Below are 20,943 nucleotides of genomic sequence, written 5' to 3' on the forward strand. Positions count from 1 at the left end.
TGCTACAGAGGAAGCTGTGTTTCTAGCAGATTATCTAAAATACAAGAAGACAAGAAAGGTACTAAAAAGAAAGCGAATGAAGAGCAGGTGATCTCGAGTTTGCTGCCTCTGCCTTGTTGCAAGTTCCTTTTCCAGTGCTCACTGGGCTCTAGGCCAAACTACTTCAAGCAAGCTAAGCAGAAACTATTCACTTTTTATTGTTGTTAGGTTAGTTTTCTGCCAATTTATCAAATGGAAACGGGTTAGCACAGGGTATGACAAGAGCCAGAGCCAATGAAAGGGAAGGGGCAGGAATGCACTACTGGGGATTGAGATAGAGATCACAGTCAGATTAGCTCAGGCTACTGTGTAATCACAGTCTGAAACTAGTTACGCATTTGGTGGCACTGTTATTTGAGGATGTCTCAGCCCTGCTCATCCACTTCCCTATAAAATCTTTTTCCCCATTTTTTGGAAAGGAATTTTTTTTATATGGCTGCATGAGAAGTGAATCAAAGAACATCTATGATGGAAAAATAACCTCACCCCAAAACTGCTAATTTTCCATCTCTCCAGTAAAAGTAATCAAAAAACCCCAGCCATACTTGTACAGAAGAGGCAAATGATGGGCCTGGCCTTGGTAACTTAAACTAATCCTGCCATCTGAAAATAAGTCTATTTAGCTATGGCTTGAAACGAAGCAAAGAAATCCAAATGAGCCCTGGCAATGTAAGACAGAGAACAAGTTTAAAGAAAACACTCTTGAACAAAGTGCTGGTGGAAAAATATTTGCAATTATGAGCACAAGCCTTTTCACATTTATAAAAGCTGTATAAGAGCTGTTTCTCTGTATACAACAAACAGTACTTGATCACAGAAACACTAAGCTTTTCCATCAACTTTTTCTCTTAAGCAAAATAACCATCACTACTCCCTAAATTGACCTCCTGCTCAGATCAAAAGGGTATTATTAAGAAGATCCAATTTCCAAAGAGAAATCATGAGCTAGTATTTCTGTTGAACCAAGAAGCTGGACTGAAATCCAACACTTCTCATTGAAAAAAAATGGCTAATGCAACTAAGTAAAATATCAAACGAGTTAGTTCAGAAAAGGAAAAAATGTAACATGCAGGGGTAGGATGATTTGTAAATTATATCTTTTTGGATAAGCAAACGTGCAGTGTCCCAGCTGCAACAAAAGCAGACATATATGTCAAGAAAGATTAATGAGGAGACCAGCAACTTCAGTGACAAAAACTGGATGCTTTGACAAAAAAAAGGGGCAGGCCAAGAAAGCACTTGCCAAGTCAGACCTTGCAAACAGAGATTATCAGTAGCAAGGACATAAGAAGCTTAGAAATTGCTCAGAGAAATCAGAGGGTCATAGACCATGATGGAAGTCAGACATCTGAAGGTGGAACTGGGCTAAGGGGATGTCTGTAACACAGGACATAGTCTTATAATAGTTTTCTATGTTGTTTATAATCTCCAGAAATCCAAAGAGAAATCAGATAGTCTTAGAAAAACAATGCAAATTTCCAGTACCTTTTCAGAGTGAAACATCTTTGAGGAGTTTATTTCTGCATCGCAGCCCTAATGAGCAGCTCAGGAGAATAACAGAGAGTTTCTAGCAGCCAACCTGCATGACACAGCTTCTACAATGCTTTAGATCCTATCCCCAGAAAAGACACGGAATAATCCAGATACAGTATCCAAGTCCTTGAAATCCGCTTGCAGCCAGGCACCAATATGACTTGGCCAGAATGGTTAGAAGCTAGGAGAAGAGGGATGGGAGCAATTCAGTCTGAACTGGCGGAAGATCCACACAATTCATGACTCCAGGAAATCCGTGTATCGGCAAAAACTTCAAGGATAATTTGTCAATTGAATAACACACAGGTTCAGCAAAATTTGGGCTAGGGGAGCAACAAAAGGAGGCAAAAATCTCTCAAAGCCTTTGGAATTTTCCACAGACCTTTCTCTTTCCTTGAAGCAGTGTACCAGGAGAGTAAGGAGCTTCTAGAGAGAGAGGGAAGCTGTTCATGATAAATCCATTCAAGCATACAGCTCTGAATAAAGTGTTTCACTGAAGATGACCACAATTTGGTTCACCAAACTATAAAAGCTTAAAAAAGGATCTTTTTTAAAAGGGGTAATAGACAGTAAAAATCAAATTCTGATACTTAGGAGAAAATATTCCTTTGGTCAAGTAAAGACAAGTGGGGAATGTACATTTGTTAAAATCTGAAGGGATTCATGTATTATTAGAAGGTTCAAATTATTTTTAAATGAATCTTGTGTGAAAGCCAACGCTACCACTATCCAATTGAGCTTCTAATGAAAGCTTATTTTGGCCTGTTGCTGCAGAATTTCTTACAGGTGCATAGAGAAGAGAACAAAATGCTTTACTGAATGTAAGACAAGGAGGGAGACCAAAAGGAAGGGAATGTAACAGGACAACACAAAACCCAGGAAGCTCCCTCAGTCTGAAACTAATTTGACCAGAAAATGGGAACACCTCCTACACATCTGAAGTCATAAGTCAACTTTAGAATATAAACAAGATCTATTCCTAGCTCAGCTCATTCCTTAGCACTAATCTTAGCACAGGAAAAGAGACAGAAGTCAGATAAAAGCTATCCAAAATGGGAGACAAAAAGGCCTTTGGAAGTGCCTGGCATTTAGACAGTCAAATGTCTGAGCCAAAACTGTTGAGTCAGTTATTCAAAACAAAATGTTTGCATTTTCCTCAGAACAGACATATAATAGGGAGAATTACTTTGACTCCTATTGTTTCTGCTAAATATGCCTACACAAAAGCAGCCCAACTGTATCTGTACTAAACAACACAGTACTCTCTAAGAGCTATCCAAGGTAATACAGCCATGTTACTCTAGTTCTCCACCTTGGTTAATATATATCCCACTTTTGAGGATTTTGCGTTGCATTGTGTGGTATAGCTACTTCTCCATTTAAGATAACAGGAGAATCATACTAACAAATCTGATTCTACTTCTAGAGCACAGTATTCTTATTAAAATTACATACAATTTAGAATGATTACAAACTCGTCTTTGCAGTTGTGGGGGACAACCAGCCATTCGGTAAAAAGTTTTGACACATATTTGTCGCAAAACACACTTACTGGTATTACTACAAGCTCTTGGTCCAAACTAAGCAATGCTACAGTAATGTTTTTCCAGATATTGCTTCATGCCCTACTCTTTTTTTCTGTTTTTCTTTGGATTATGCAGAGGAGAAAACCAGTATAAAGGCAGTGAGCACTTTTAGGGAGAGACCTATACTTCAGGTTTAACTTCTTTTTAAAATATTCTTTAAATGTCTGTTTAAAGTTAACACTTGAAAAATAAAACTAAGAGAAGATGTCATTTTAACTATGGCAAAGCGAGATAAACTGGACTCACAGTCCTTCTAATTTAGTAATTTATATCGCCTTTACCAAGTTACACAGTTCACTGAAAATATTGGCATGTAGCATCTCTAGTTATTCCTACTAGGTTTTGAAATAATCGATTCTCGTATTCTGTGTATAGACACATACCTCTCCTCCTACGGTAAGCAGCCCAGGCGAATCAAGCTTCCGTTTCTTCCGGGGACCGATAGCTGCCAATGCAGTTAGATTGGCATCCCTCTGCCTCATTTGTGCAAGTTCTTGTTGCTGCATCTGTTAGAGAGAGGAAAAAACTCTGTTTAGTTTTTTTTTTTTCTGTTGTCATTTCAAGAAGTTATTCTCAGACTTGTGAGCATTAAGTAAAAATCACACATGAGAAATCCCTAACAGTACTTTGCTGTTCCTAGAAATACCATTTTAGCAGCCTAAGCGTGCAGCCTTGCAGTAGAGTAATAAAGAAGATACAGAAGTTGTCTTGACTTTCCACAGGATTTCTGTTTCCAAATAACTCAATCGTTTTTGAAAACTCCATCCTTATCCCTCAAAACTGCCTTAGCTAGAAAGTAGTATATACTAACTACACATATCCAGTTTAAGATTGACATGAAGAGTGTAAATACCAATTCAAATCCTCAAAAAATCTCAAACATTTTCTTTCATCTTAGATTTACTTTGAATATTTCAAATATACTTGATATTTGCTTTCAAAAAAATTAATATCTAAATGAATAAAACACCTCTATCTAAACATTAGCAGAAGATAATGCTGACATAAAACCCCTACAAATTGAATTTACAACTGCTTTCTGGGATTAGGATTTAGGTAACAACACATTTAACTAGTTTGAGGCTAAGAAAACAACCTGACAGCTGCATTACGTAACAGTGTAGCATGCTACAGAAAATAAGGGAAAATATTCTGGCCAGTGCATGATGTAAGACTGCATATTTATTATAAACTGTATAATCCTTTTAGAGAGTTAATGGTAAGAGATATATTCCCATGAACAATATTCTTTAATAAATATTCTGATCATCAATACTACACAGGAATAATCTGTTAGGTAACGCAGCATATGATTTTCATTAGACAAAAGCAGTCATAGCTTTTAGTAATCATTCTTATTAATTTAAAAACTGGGTTTGCTAAATCCTTCAATAAATTCAGAGAAGGTGTTTATTTTCTAATCTCATTGATGTCACACTTGTTCCCACTTCAACAGAAATGCACAGAACACTATCTCAAGAAATTCAGTGGTGGTAATAAAAACATTGTATGATACAGGCACAGTTCTTCTTTAAAATAAAACTGAACTGACAAGTGTAGATAGAAGTTTCTCAGCCATTAATTACACGGAAGCTGCATATACAAGCGGGGCTTGAACTATCTTGGTCAGTGTTAAAAGGAAAGGAGATTTAAACAAAAAAGTACCAATGTATGGTATCTTTTCTCCATTGACTTCTGCCTAGAAAAAGCAGGTCCGCTTCATACATCCTATTTAGTGCATTTTTCAGGTTTATTCATTTAGCAATGCAGCATATTTTCACGTTCTTCAGAAAAGAAAGTTCAGTACATTTAGAGTTTGAAACTCCATTTTTTCACATTTTTATGGTATATATTTTGCAACTTCAGTTATTATCATAACTTCAATATAAAATTACCTACAAATACACATCCCATTTATCTACAGGATAAAAGAATTTCCTAAATACAAAAAAGAAACGTGGAAAAATATCTAAATAATAGTGCAAAGGTCTATACATACTTCTCTTTGCCAACTCATATTAGGTTTTTAGCTCAAATATCTTTGGCTCTCTTCCAGATTAAATGCCAGTTAGACAGACCTGCCCGCTTACCCTTTCAAGGTAGATAGCAACAGTGGTGAGCTCTAATCATTTACAAAGGTCATGATCGGAAGCTAGCCCGTAAGCAGTCATTTAAAATTCGATTGATCCCTATTTGTAGTCAGGGAAAGAAAATGGACATTTCAGCTGTATTGTAATTATGAGGCTTCAAGGCAACTGTAAATAGATGTGCAAATCCAGATACTGGCAAATACCTTAGAGAAGAAATTATTACTATAGTATAACATATATCCAGGAAAGGTTGAAGATAAAACTGCATATAAAAAAAGATCAATCATCTTTTTGCTAATTTGCCATGCTTGCCAGCCTATAAGGGTTATCACAATTATCAGAAGTCTGATGAATATTTAAGTGAGGGCCAACTGGCTCAGAGTGATCTCAGACGAAGTTGTAAAGTGGATGGCTTCACAGAATAAGAAATTTTGCACTGGAGTAAGTATTAGTTTCCTGGGAGGCGCAGGTAAGAAATATAGTCTGACAGATAACTGGTATCATGCAAACGTTATTATATGAGTATCTTATCCAAAGTCACCATTTTCAAACCAACAGTAAGCTAATACTTACTTGGTTCTTTGTACTACCTGTACTGCAATATACAGTTATTGTTTCAACATGTAATATAAGTACATAATGCCTCTGAAAAGTTGCTCTAAGAACTATAATTTGGTATTTTTTTTATTTTTGCACATGCAAATTGCAAAGCAAAACATGCTATTTCTCTAAATTCCACATAGTGGGACAAATCCTGCCCTTACTTTGAAACCTGCAAAGTGTCTGGTGCTGTTTCACCAAGCAAACATAGAATAGATTCAAGAGTCTGCAGAAGGGTTTGCACTCATTTATTCCTCAGGTTCTTTGTCCTTTCTTTTTTATTCAGTGTGAAGACCTAAAGATAGTTCTTGATATCACATACTAATTTTTGACAAATGTGTTAGCCTAGCACCGATTGCCCAAACAAACGCACAAGATTTTCAACTACCTATAATTTAGCACATGACAGGAAACCTGGGTCAGCACACGGAGCCGAAGGAGCTGGGCTCTGTTCTACTGCCACTGGGTGAACACCGGTAAGACCTTTCCCTTTGCTTCCCTGTGCCTCTCACCCTCCTTCACCCAGCTTGTCTATTTGGGCTATCAGCTCTCCAGACGTGGATCCTCCTGTACTATGTGCCTTACTTATCATCTAGCCCCAGTGGGACTAACAGACACTACTTTAATACAAACAAGGAATATGCTGCCAGGTACAAAAACTCAAGACAAAAACACAATACAGTTACCGCTATTGGTTTTATAGTACACACCTTGGTATACTACAATAGAACAGAAGAACCTTCTTACGTAAACTTTAATGCATGTCGGTCAAAACATATCAAATACATCAAACACACCAAACACACATGCATCATCAGTAAGACCACAGTATCCTGACGTTTTATAAAATAAGGGCTAAAGTGCTGAAATACTTGATTGATACTATATTACACAAATTCTCATCACTCTTTTAAAATTGAGTTATCACTGATGATTTTTTTTTTTTGAAGCTCATCTGAAGGCAGAGGATCATAAAATTACATTCAAAAATAATCAAAAGAATTATGATCCTGATACTGATTACCAACAGAGGCATTCATCTTGCAGTGGTTAGTGTACTCCAGTTGGCTTAAGGGAACATCTTTGCACAGTCACTATTAACTATCAATTTGCTTACAATAAAATATCTTTGCAATTTATGGATACTTATCAGCAAGACATTTGACAAGATTCCTGGATGTAATTTAACACCCTGGAGCAGACTGACCACCATTGTCGGCTTCTTCATACCCCCACTCCCACTTTCTCTTCTTTCCATCTCCAAGTCACACACCTCTGTTTTTTTCATACCCTACATCAGATTATCTGTACCAAATCTCTTTCCTACTGATCATCTGACTCTTCATCAAAAACGTTATCCCCAAATTCTAATCTTTGGGGTTTTTTGGGTTTGTTTTTTTTTTTTTTTTTAAAAAAAAGCAGTATCTTTGCTTCTGTTCAAAAGAAGGGCCCATTATACCTTTCGTAAAGACATTTACACATGTAATGTGGCTGCTAACATCTGATTCAATGGGAGCTGTTCAAGACAAATGCCATGGAGATATGAACTATTTTTAATAGTCATATAACCTGATATGGTTATCGCAGGTATCTTGCAGGAAGTTTAGGAATAGCCAAACAGTTTTGTGGGAGTTGTGTAATTAATGTAGATTTAATTACACTGCTCTGGTGTCAACAGAGATTACTTTTAGGACATACCTCTTGTACCACCAGACGCCAAATGCACAACCCTGACCAGTGGAGGCTCTTTTCCCCAGTACACTCTGGAACCATATTCTCTACATCAAGTGGAAATGGCTTTGCAACCAGTTTTGCATAAATAGTTCCAAAGTCATCACTCTCTGAGTTCTCAGTGCTAAGAATAACGTGAATTAAATGTAGCCATCCTCAGTGTTCTGAAATTACTCTTAAAAGTACCTGTGAAACTAAAGCTACTTAACCCTCTTACTTTACATGATCAATTATATTTTAAAGTAAGAAAGCAGCCTGTTATTACAATATAGTTTACCTTCTAAGCCAGTTAATAATTTCTGGATATTTAAACAAATGAAGCACCTGTTAATATCTATACATCCTGATAAAATAAATAAATTTCCTGTTAATTAACATGATTTAGCAGAGATGCATCTAACTCACTGCATCAACCAACAAGATGCAACCATTTGATAGCTGCATTCATTCACACTCTCATTTTCATACTGGACTGCTGATGCAATATCATTCTTTAACTTGCCTTCATCACAATTAATATGGATATATTTATCAATAGCATATTAAAATTTCTGCCCTCTGGGAAGGAAGCAATGCTTCATTCGGAACCACACTAATCAACAACAATTAACTTTTTTGAAAGTCAAAATATTTATCTAAAACACAGACAAATATTCCAATATATTATACAAGAAAAATGCTTACAAATGAGATGCTGTTCCTTGCTCCTTATCTGATCCCAATTTATTTTTAGCATGCCATTTACTTACTGAGAGGTATTTCATTACTTAATGACAACTTTAACTTAAAGAGATCCCGTTGATGAAAAGTACAGTATAAGAATTAAGCACCAATATTATTTCACACAACAAAATTTTCTTCTTTGTGATGGTGGCATAACATTAAAACCACAGAAAGAACACTGCCTCGCTACTAACAACAAAGGTTCTAAAATTTTAGCTTGTTTTCCTTAGATCATTGTTTGTTATGATACATTTAGGTATTTCAGAAAGAAGTGCCACAAGCCATATGCCACAAGGAAGACAGCCATATGTCTGTCTGAAGTATCAAGATTAATCTTAAAATCTAGATTTCATAATTTCCAAAACCCAAGAACGCACTTATTTATCTCTTGCTTTGTAAATAATTTGCAGCAGAAACCAAGCATTTACTTTAAGCCTTTTTCACTTTAAGCCTTTTCTGCACTACAAGCCATTGTGAGAACAGTCACTGAGATATTAATAAATAAATATATGGTGTGAATATATGCTTAGTGATTTTTTTTTTTCTTTTTAGATTTCTACTTCCACCAGCAGTTGTGGCAGTCCACACAACTGGAAGAAACCACCTGTTTCACAGAAAAGTACGGATCCATTTTCAAGATTTCTTTAAGAACTAAATCCCCCATCCATTACTCTAACTAGTATTACAATAACCACAGAGAACAGTGAAGATTATATTCCACTTTTCTAAAAGATCAACTAAACCACGAGCAAATTCAAGGAAGTTATGGCTAGAGGAATAAATTCTGTGGATTTGCACAAGGTATGAATTTGGTCTGGAAAGACAATTGTAAAACAAATGCTGGATACTTGGTATAAACACCCACAGATCTCAAGTCAAACACCTTCTCCAATCCAAAACATTAAATGGCCTAGCAGTGGCTGTAATCAGTACTGTCAACAGAGAATCCTTCCTCTTCAGCAAGTACAAAAGTGAATTTCCCAGGAGAAATAAGTCCGTTAACGTCAGCTATGCAAACATCCCAGTGTATCTCGCTTGCTCACCTAAATCCACAGGAAAAGGGAATGTCAAATGGCAAATGAGGCACTGCACTACTCATCAGAAAGACAGTGCATTTGCATCAAAACCATGAGCAAAAAGCATCTTGAAAGGAAGGCAAAATGTGCTCCAAATGGAGGGCAGAACCTAAGCAAACTGAAATTAGCTTTGTTTAAAGCAGAGAGGTAGATGGAAAAAGGGCCTGAGCTGTACCTGCTAAGGACTGCACTAAGAGAATTTTCCTTCAATATGATCAGAAAGTAAGAGGAACTGTTAACAGTTCAAGTCTACACATAAATACCTTCAAAAATAAAAGGGAGAAGAGGGAGCGGCATCAATGAGAGCCAGAAAGGTCAAGGAGGTGTTTCTCTACCTACAGGCGGAAACCAGGGATGTTTTTTGGCCTGGAAGGAGAATAACCCAGTGACAGAAAGACAGAGTTGACTGTGAAGATAAAGAAGAAAAAGCTTGAGGAAGTAGCCAAGTATATTCAAATACTGTCAATACAGGGTTTGATAAGGGAATAGAAGCTGAGTTGTAAAAGTAAGTTTCTGTAGTCACAGAGCCAACTCAGCCCACAAAGAACTACACTTCGGCTACTTACAATTCCTAACATAGTTCAGAAATACCGCCAAAGAAGAAGAAAAGAGGACAGAGAAGAGGCTAACAGCACAACAGAAGCTATAAATATCGACAGACTGTAAACTGCAATCAAGAATGAAGACAGCCAGGAATGAACACCAAACAGGAAATTGGCAACAGAGAGAGCTAAATGGCAGAAATGTTTGATGAAAGGAAGATCATATAAACAATGATTTCAGCATTGATTTCTAGCCAATAGACATCAATGGAGATCCCTCCTAATTCTGTTGGCGATGGATGGTTTAATTCCTGATAACCGGGTCATATGCTGGGAAAAGGTTGTCTTAATTGATGGTTCCACAACATATATCTATCAGTCTCAGACAGTGATTACACCCCCTGGAAAAACATCTTTTTTGCTGTGGAGAGCCTGAAATGTGGAACCATTACACATGTCCTAAGATGTCCACAACAGAAGGTGCAATTAAAAAATGAAACTCGTTAAAAATGCTGGCAGTAACCTCAACAAGTCCAGGACAATGATTAAGAAGGATCAGTACATCAGTGAACTTCAGAGAGAGGGTCTTGAAAACCAGATAACGTCTCAGAATGCCCATGCTATGCTCCCGCCTCTCTTTTGCATTACCGAAGTCTCTAAAGGTCAGCAGAACTCCTACAGCAATAGCACACTGACAGGCAAGAAACTGGTCCAAAGTACCTGAAGTTTAGAAGTGGCACTGCGATAATGCAATACCAGAGAAGTTTTACATGTATAGGAGCAAATTGTACAGTGAATACATTCTGTGGGACTTTTAAACATTCACAGCTCTGCCAAATTATATCTAATTTTCTTCAATATAAAGCTAGATGCTACTTCTCCACAAGTGTTCTCTCACAGCTCAGTAAAAGCTCCAATCATCACTTGCAATGGCTGTGAATCTATTTGAAGCAGATCAAGATTTTACTTTACTGAAAAAGGTGTGTGTGTGTGTATTTTTTTTTCTTCTTTTTTTTTTTTTTCTTTTTTCGTCTTTTTTTTCTTTCCCACACACTTTTAACAACAGTCGAAAATTATTGCATAGTGTTTGAAAAAATCACCCTGGGCAAAGACTAAGCTGGGAACATTTCAGCCCCCAAGATGAATGTTTCCCAAAATAATGAGCATCTGAATACAGTTCTAGAACCTTAACCAGGGTACTTTTGACCAAGTGTCTTTCTTACAATAGACATTTATTTTTATTACGTCTAATTTCATAATGTTTTAGAAGTTTACTCAAATTTTCCATTAACATTTACCCTATTACTTTCAACACAATATATGTCAAACTTCTGATACAGAAAATGCCAGGTGCATCCTGCCTTTCATTTTTAATTTTCCCTGAAGAAAAGCCTTAACTGTAATTTTCTCAAGTCATGTACATTACTTAGTTAAATGCAATTTTTTTAAACAATTATCAGTAAAACTACAATTTTATCTCCTTACTACTCAAGACCACATACTGTCTGAACTGATTCATATATATTCATAGTCATAGGTTTAATTTTCTTGGAAGTCTCCTTAAGACTTTACTCATAGTTTACAAAAAATCAAAAGCATGAAGAATTTTGAGAATGATTTTTAAAAGTCTTGTAATTTTTTAACATACTTTTTGTCTCTAGTACTATTTTATTCCCCAAACAGTTTGAAGTTCTCCTTATCCCACTAGTCCCTTTAATCAACTAATGCTCTTTATGGGTATCTATGAACTTCTTTTTGTTAATTCTGTATGTTGTTGGTTGGTTGCCTTTTTGACTTTCCAAATACAATGCGCTATTTTAGCTTTAACTTAAAACCATTTATTTCTGCAAGTCTCCAACCATCTCTTAAGCTACATATTCCTATCTATAGTATACAACGTATAATAATTACTTTTTTTTAGAAAGATATCCCTCAAATTCCTCTGAAAGAGTTCTACAACAATGTGGTTTTTTTGTCCTATCGGTAACCTTAATCATGATGTTTCTTCACCCCTCAAAAACTTGCTGGAGCTCCGGCACATTTTGTCTGGTTTTGGTTATACTATTCCTCAGCTTCTCTCCAGTTGCACCAGTTCCAGGCTCTTCTATACTAAGCTGGAGACACCCCTATTTTAATCCTTGATATTTGTTAGGTCCCATATGGTGTTTGGTAGATTTGCTGAGCCAAACACAGATCATTTGAGCAAAGAGTTTCTGAGGCACAGACAACTGGCAGGATCAGCACTACTAAAGCTGGCAACTTTTTGAGCTGGTGACTTACTTGTAGTAAGATCAGAAAGAGTTCTGAAAGAATTGCCCTAAGAGTTGTTATTTTATTTTTTTTGTTATCGGTCTTAATTTTATTTCGGAGCAACCCAACAACAGACAATTACAAATCTTCTCAAACTGTTCTTCAAAGGAAACAAGGCATACTCAGACAGCATAAATATGACTGGTAAGAATACCAGTCAAAAAGCTTGATGGCTTACTCACAGGCTTCTGAATTCAGGTGCAAGCAACAGAAGAATATCCTTGCTCTTGGGGCACTGTCAAGAAAGACTGGTTAAGATCTTTTCCCAGGCCCTGTGTTAATCTAAGTGGGGTTTTACTATACTCCCAGGATTTCTAGGATGTTCTCCTTTCCCCCTGAAGAGAGACGCTATGTGAGGGCTCCCAAACTGATGCCTTAATGAAGATTAGGGAATATAAAATACAGTGAAAACCTCTATGAATGACAGTCATGTCTAGAGTTACAGACTAGAGTTACGAAGACCAGCAAACTTGTTGACCTGTGGCTTTAGTTAGGGAGGTCTGACAGAAACATGGGGATAATGGGAGCTAACTCAACTAAGAGAAGTGAGGAAATCGCTTTGCTTTTTTAAAATCATGCACTGGAGAATACGAGGGTCAGATGAACCTCACAACCAAGCTTTCCATCAGTTCCCCACGCTTGCAGCTGAAGCGCATGCAGTAACTCCCAGAGGCTATGCTGTCCACTGTAAAACAACGTTAAAGGTTGTAGTAGAACATGAATCAACTGCTCTATTTTTCAGATGGCAAAGTATCCCTGAAATAAACATTTTTGAAAATACCTTTTAAAGAATATTTCATTGTATCTGAGTAATACAACAGCTGCTTGGATAGTGAAAACTCTCCATGGCCGCTACAACTTTGTGTCAGTACTACGAGACTCCAATCAAGAATTTTATCTGCACAATCTTCTCCGTGCATCACATGTTTCAAGAGAATAGCATGGGCTTTTGTTACTTTTATTTCTATTCCATCTCTGGCACACACTTGAAATATGAAATAATTAAGAACCAGTACACCAGAACTGTATCAATAACATGAGGAAAGTATGGTCTTGGTTAGTATATCAATGGAATCAACTGAAGACTGAGGTACGTACGATCTCAGCTTTGTGAAAGTGAAAAGTAACAGTATGTCAAAGCATAAAATCTCAAGTCAGCCTGAAGCATTTTCCCCATTTTTTCAAAGTAAATATTTCTATTTTTTGGTAAATTTTCTCTGCTTATATGCGATTACCACAAAACTTCAGAATAGCAGAAATTTTAAGTGCATTTAACTTATTAGTTAATCAGAAATTCCGGTAAGAGGTTTTATTAACCAGATTATTCCAAAAGAAAATGCCCAGATTTTTATACCAGTCCTCCACCAGTCTTATGGGAAATCTGCATCTTGAAACTGCCAGCCTCATTTGAGGAAATGAGGCAAATGTAGCAATCTACTAAAAATCATTTGGCTGTAATAAGTAATTTTAATCAAATAGTTAGAGAGAATGGCATTGAAGTTAATTTCTGAAGTGTCATAAACAGATGGGAAATGGGTAGTGTAGAGACTGGTTGTGCACTTTTAACGCAATATCCTTTTTTGCAGTCTGCATTGTGGTTTGATCAAGTCTAAGTGACATGACAAAAACAATTTTAATTTATTCTGAAACTATATTCAACTAAAGAATACACAATACAGCAAGTATGCCACTCTTTTCAAAAGCGAGATTTGAGGCAGAGCAGTATTGGGAACAAAAATAGCCAGACGCCCACCTTCTTCTCCCCCTGAAAAGTTGCGGGGGTAGTACTGGGGGTTCACTTGCAAAACGGAAGTTCCACTGGGGATGCAAAACAAGCTCGAAATTTAAATAATCTAACATCTTTTCTATTTTAGATTTAACTATAGCAAAACCGCTACTGCTCATTTCTCCTGCTGATCAAGGGAACAACATACCGCAGTGTGGGGACAAAATATTTCAAGCAATTTTTCATACACTGACAAGTAGTAAATTAGGGAATCTTGTAAGTACAATACAGTAGTCATCCCCTTCTATTGATCACATATAATTTACATCTTACAAAGATGTGAATTCTTGCATTCTCACTCCACAAGGAAAATCTCAATGATTTATTCATTTCAAATAAAAAATAGAAGGTAGATGAGAAGAATTACTTCACAGGCTGTAGCTTTCTCAGGGCACTAGTGCTAGGCTCTTCTTTCGCACTGCCCGAAGGGCCTTTGTGTGCAAGTCCCTCTAATTAACAAGGTGAATCATGCAGCAGTTCCCTAATTAGTGAACATGACAAGCCAATGGAAACAAGCAGACAGACCTGGCGTACAGATATGATCAACAAAAGGCACAGCAACACACCATTAAAAAAAAAAGTATATTTCATGTAAATAAAATACAAAAAGTAAGAGAACTAGTGTAATACCTAATTCCCCTTTTCATGTTTTATGCTTATGCCTCATTTATTGCAGATATAAATAACGACACAATAAATCAAGGTTTCCAACTGCAAGCCACACCACCTCTCCAAAATCAAAGAGTAGCTATCCTACATGAATAAGCATCTGCTTAAGGGGCATTATTTGTTTTCTCCCTCGTTTTTCTGCTTTAAAGAACTGCAGTTACATTAAGCTTGGCACTTTAAGAATCCCTTAATTAATTCTATTCAAAATTATTTTTTTGGAAACCCTTTTTCACCAATATATGAAATGAGTGCAATAGTTGCACTATTATTATTGCATTATAAAAAATATACATTCCCAATATGTAATAATTTTTAACTTTTGCATACGGATAAATAAATAAATAATAAAAGTGAATAATCAACGGATCAGATTTGCATTAAAAAGGAAATGAGATGATCTAAAATATACCTCCTTACATTCATCTTTCCAAGTAAAATATTTTTAATCTGTCACTCCTCCTTCGCTTTTCCCAAAAATACTCTCCCCATCTCCAAAACAACACATGGGGGTTTAATTAATTTTCAATTTGTTGCAAATTGCACCTTTGATTTAGATCTTAACGATACCTCAACATATTAGAAGTCTAAAATGTGTCACCAACTGCAGAATCTAATTCTTCACAGAAAAATTCCACTATATTCCTTGGTCTCTGTTTCTTGGCACATTATAATAAGTGAGGAAAGCTACGGATTATCCCCTCATTACAGGTTCCTCTTCCTCACAATCTTGAAAACAAGTATTTCTGATTTTCCTCTTCTAATTGGCTAAAAATTCCTTACATTCTAAAATTGATGATCAAAATACTGATGTCTAAAACAAAAAAAATCTCACTTTTCTGGCCAGTCTAGTTTTAAAAACATGGCCCTTAAGTAATAATGCTTCTACACGCCTTTAAAGGTTCTTTTTTGGCTATAAATTTGAAGAATACGTAATGATGTTCTATTACAGAACTGATTAACTATTTCAAAGCAGTTTTAAATTCAGTGGATAAATTCACAATAAATACTATCAAAGATCACGAGCAGAAAGCTAAAATCACTACAGGCTATTTGCTGTGTTCATTGTTTTTTTACTTCTTAGTATACGTGAGCTTCCCCTAACTTCTCTTAGATCCCACTCAACGTAACCATTCTTAGGACAGTGCAGAACAGCTTTAAACACAGGCTGAAAAGTATCCTCTTTTAACATCCAGGCACAATGGATAATCTGCTAACAACTGAACTATGATCTGCCATATGCACAGAGGAAGTATTCAGCAAACAACCTGTCACAAACGCTTATTGTTTCAGTAACCAACTCACCAAAGGACTTCGCTTTATAAAATATATCACAAACTCTGGCACACAATTCATTATCAAAGGCAGCTGTAATTAAATGTGAAACTACTGCAAAAAGAAAACAGATTTCGTACATTAAAAAGCTTTTTACATTCTTCTTTGCATCTTAAATAACAAAAAGTGCAGAGATTGGAAATATATGCTAAATATGCAAAACCAGAAATTAATGCAAAATCACAAAATTTTTAGTTGATTTTCAAATAAATGGTATACATAAACACAGATTATATTATATATATAATTACAAAAATATTTTGCATTTAAGTAAAAATGTTAAATGTCTCTGATAACAATAAATCATAATTGTCCACAGATGTTTTGAGATGAGATTATATCTAATAGCAGAGGGACAAATTCTGTTTGTTTTGAATACTGCTACTGATGTCAATAGTTACTCCAGAGTTACAATGGTGTGACAGAGAAGAATTCAATTTCCAATATTTTAAATATGAGGAATGCACATTTAAAAAGTGACAGGAGCATAAATGCACTAAGAGGCAAACAGGGCAAAAATAAAAATACCCGAGACAAAACAGTCAGATCATTCTCGTATTTGCCACATAGTCTACCACATGTTCTCAGCATTCCTGCATGTTGGCATGCCTGCTAAAGCAGACATTTTCTTCTCCATCAGACTTAGGGGGTTTGTTTTTTAAATTTCAGTACTAACCAGAAATAATCTCTCCATATAGATAGAAGGACAGATGAGCATTTTTTACTCAGGAATTATTTTTAACACCTCAGTTAAAATTACCTGAGGATATTTATGAAATGTACAGTTATGAATTTTTTTCTTTTGTACAGCTGAGCAGAACACAGAAATCATCATATATTGTAATGTTCACAGAATCCTCAACTGACAAATTCAAGAAACATAGCACTTTAGATAACACAACAATGTACAAGATATTTACGTATGCATATATTGCTCTACATCCAAAACACAAAAAAATACAGAGCAGAACACTATCACATATTACTGAAACCCCAGCACCTTCTACTGAGCACCATGACTGCACACAACAAACACAAAACTTTAGCTCAACAGTGAAGTATATTTTATGTCTATGTAAATTACTGAGATTAAACCTTGACAAAACTGGGATTAACAACTGGTCTCGGAAAACTGTGCCAGAGTCTCTCACATGACCTGAAGTCACCTTTCTCCTCTGAGAAGTGACATCTCTAATATAATCCAGACCATTGTTCAACTTTTGCATCCTAAAATAAGGTACAAGTTTTCAACTTGAGACTAAATGAAAGAAGTTTATAGGGTTAGCTAGTGCAGCTGTATGTTCTTTAGATGTTTTCCATGCAAGCTGGAGGTCTGTATCGCTCTATCTTGCGGTCATCTAGATCATTAAAAAGGTAAAATTGCTAAAAGATGCAAACAATTTCTATTCTTAGAGGGGAAAAAAATCATCTTGTGTTTATGTTTTCTGACACACCCTAGTAAACAATGGATTGCCTGAACGTACCGCTTAAGAAGGAAAAAGTGGCAACTGCTAATGACAGACCATTATTAAAATAAAGAACAATTTTGTTGAATAGTGAATTTACTCTTCCTCAAAACAGGAAGCTGAACGTGTTTTACTTAATTAAACAGCAGCATATACAGTGAAGTAGTAATGTATATTCGATAACCTTCTTAATTATTACCTGTCATAGTAAGACACAGCAGATATCTCTATATATTCTACAGATACCCTATACTGGGGAGCCTGTCTCACTTCTCCAGAGCTGGCAGATGTCCATGAGCGCCACAAAGTGCTGGGCTGCCTTAAGACTGAGGGCTCCTTATGAAAACATACATCAAACTTCTCCAGAATTTAAACATAGGTTTTGAAAATAAATAGACAAAATTATCCTATTTCTCATAAAAATGTGCTCTGTTCTCACCAATCTCACTTCTATTATGTTTCTTATAAAATGAACATTCTCCCTCTCTCCTGTCTTTCTGTACACAACTAACACCTGAGTTCAGTTTTTATGTTCAGTCTAATTTCCCATTTTGTATATCTGACGCCTTCCTAAAGCTTACTTGACTTGTCTGACATGTTTGCCAGATATGAGCACCTCTTCCAGGATAGATTTTTTTTTTAAAATTATTCATACTTTTTGGGAAATTAACAGATTTTCATGCACCTTGACATGTGAATATGACTTTTGGTCATACAGGGTGAAAACCCCTTTAAAAACCTGCTAGTATGTCAAAAAAGAAGATTAAGAGAAATCTTCAGAAATCTGCATGGTGTTATTTCTGTTTCAAGAATATAAATGTCTGTTCTGAATATAAATAGATTTACTAGTTGCGAAGGGAGAGGACACAGAAGTGTAAGGAAGCCTACTCTGTACTTCAGATTGCTTATTTAGATTTTCGCATGACTGTGCAGAGTCAATAAACCTATGAACTGTAATTGCATCATACTGTTTTTCAATTCACTTCAGTCCTACAGATTCTGAGGTATCAGTCTTAAGGAAGCTGTAACACCTCAGTGTACAAACACTCGTGAGCACAAATACATAACACACTTTCCCATTCCAGAAAATCCCATTCACATCTTTCTGACCATTTCCATGGAAAACTAGAAGTTAACCACCAATTCAGCAACAATTTTCAACACTAAATGAAAACAGAAGTCTTAGAAATCATTACCCAACTGGCTAATAATGTTAAAAATACAGTAATACCTTTCAAGTGTTTACATTTTAGAGATAATCATATCTACCTTTAGTAAACACATACTTGAGGGGAAAACGACCATCCTGTTTACATTTTGAATGGCAATAATACATTTTGTTTATTTAAAAAATTACTATTACTGAAGGGGAACTACTTTTTTGGGGTATGTTGAGCAGTATCTCATTATTCAACTAAGATGATGTGACTATTGGGAGACTCTTTCACAGGCTGACACAAAGGTAGTTTTAATGACAAGACTAAACTAAAACCAGGAAATAGATGCTAACACACCTTTCATGACCTCTACACGTCACTGACCAGCCACCTGGCTTGTAGTTTAGGAGAAGGGTATGCATATAACCTAGCTACAGACAGAAATGTTTAGTATTTACTAAGTCAAAACTGAGGCTTTTTACCCTACTGTTTTACCCTACTGTTAACTGTATTAAATATTCCTTAAAACCCTACCACAATAAACTACCTGAAAATGACAACAAAGCTAATGTTGGCTTACTCCACAATACATGCATATGTAAGTACATAAACATAAATTGTCACATCCCAGCGCAGACACACAGGAGATGCTGATGAACCTTGTAGGAGAATTATAGCATACCTTTACAAAGCAGATTTGCAGAATCAGGTTATTTCTTTGTATCTGATTTTACAATCTGCTAAATAAAATATTCTTCAAGAGAGCTGTGGAAATTAATGTCTTGTGTATCTTATGAATTACTTGGAGATACACAAAAGTATTGCATGCACATATATCGAGTCTCTCAAAAATGTGCTGGCAAGGAAGTTTTAAATTACTCTTAAAAATTTTACTACTGATTCCAACTTTAGCTGTAACTCTGCTCCCATGAACTCTTTCATCTTCCACTAACAGGCTAGAAACAGATCACAGATTTTATGAAATGCAGCATGTTCTACGAAACGTATGCATTTCAAACGAGGTCCTGCCATTGTAAGATGACAGAACATGCAAATACCCTTCCAGACTACAGCCGGGAAGTAGATGGGGGGACCACGGGCAGATCTTTGTATGTGGGTCTTGCACAAAGAAGAGACTGAAGATTTGTCAGCGGGAGGTATGCAGCTGATTGCTGATGGCCAGCTGCCTGCTGCCGGTGCAATGTGCAGCACCCAGACTGAGTGGGCAGAGGAACAGAAGATTTAGTAGGTGCGCCTCAACCCCCTGAGGTTATATCATGTGATGCCGAGCGCCCGGAGGAACTGGGGGCAGATGAAAGCTGGCAGCTGTGTGCTGCCTCAGGCGCTCCGAGGCTGCCAAACAGGGCTTACAAACATGTTAGCTCAGCGGCAGAATTAAAGCCCTCATTCAGGTTTATTTTGGAGTAAGAAACCAATGTGCATACAGGGGATGGGGGAAAACTTGCCCTGCAGGCTGAAGCCTAAGTACACCTTGACCTCTCCTTGCAAGCTTCTATTTTGTAGGGCAGGCTTGACTAAGGGACCAACACATCTCAATAATAATTTAGATTGTTGTCCAAGCAACCTCCTCAGTTTCTGACAAGCAGACACAGCTGACATTTGCTGCCCTCTGCTTATTAAATAGGCAATGATATTTTAAAGTCTAAAGCGCTATTATTTTGCCAGATCAGCAGGGAAGTAGATCTGTTGCAGTGTTCAGTTAAAACAGTTATGTGATTTTTCCACGTTCACGACTTGCTCCAAATGAAAGTATCTCTTTTTTTTTTCCTTCTTTTCTCTTTTTTTTTGCTGTGCCAGAGTGACAAAGAAGGAGAACTGGAAATTCAGTCTTGGCATCTTCCGTGCAGAAACTGATCTATCTCTATACATGTATATATTTAGATCTATAAAGAGAATTTTAAAAATCTTTTGGAAAATGAAGTACCATTGCATTCCTCAGTGCTTCTCGTGGAACCTCGGGATGCAATTGTCAATACTCCAGAGAGGCAAAGCCAAACTGTCCTTATCACTAATCTCACACTGCAAAGGTGGAAGAAAACAGTTCCCTGATCTCTTCACCGAGCTCTGTTGCCTGGGCACCCAAAAGTGGTTAGGAAAAGGGGGCTGCCACCCTCCACTTGTTTAGCAGTGCCTCAAAGTACAAAAGCAGTAGCACTGGTTATTCCTACAGACATGGAAGGAAAACTGCAGGGGATCTGAAGGGCTGAAAATTCTACTGTTACTTTCTGGCGGTGGAAAAGTCAGACATCACCTTCAGAGAACTCATTTTACAAGAGAAAGTT

At 36.5% G+C, this 20,943-nt stretch overlaps 1 protein-coding gene across 2 annotated transcripts in view; it reads right to left on the reverse strand.

The window, feature by feature from the left end:
• The window catches only part of LOC309594464 (transcription initiation factor TFIID subunit 4-like), a 150,076-nt gene that overhangs the window by 44,186 nt on the left and 84,947 nt on the right, over window positions 1-20,943 (reverse strand). For both annotated transcript variants that reach the window (XM_082320314.1, XM_082320313.1), the window contains exon 14: window positions 3,542-3,664. In XM_082320314.1, the coding sequence (XP_082176440.1) occupies window positions 3,542-3,664 (123 nt within the window). The remainder of the gene's footprint in view (window positions 1-3,541; window positions 3,665-20,943) is intronic.

Source organism: Platalea leucorodia (genome assembly GCF_965183815.1).
Source record: "Platalea leucorodia genome assembly, chromosome: 8".
Classification (NCBI taxonomy): Eukaryota; Metazoa; Chordata; class Aves; order Pelecaniformes; family Threskiornithidae; genus Platalea; species Platalea leucorodia.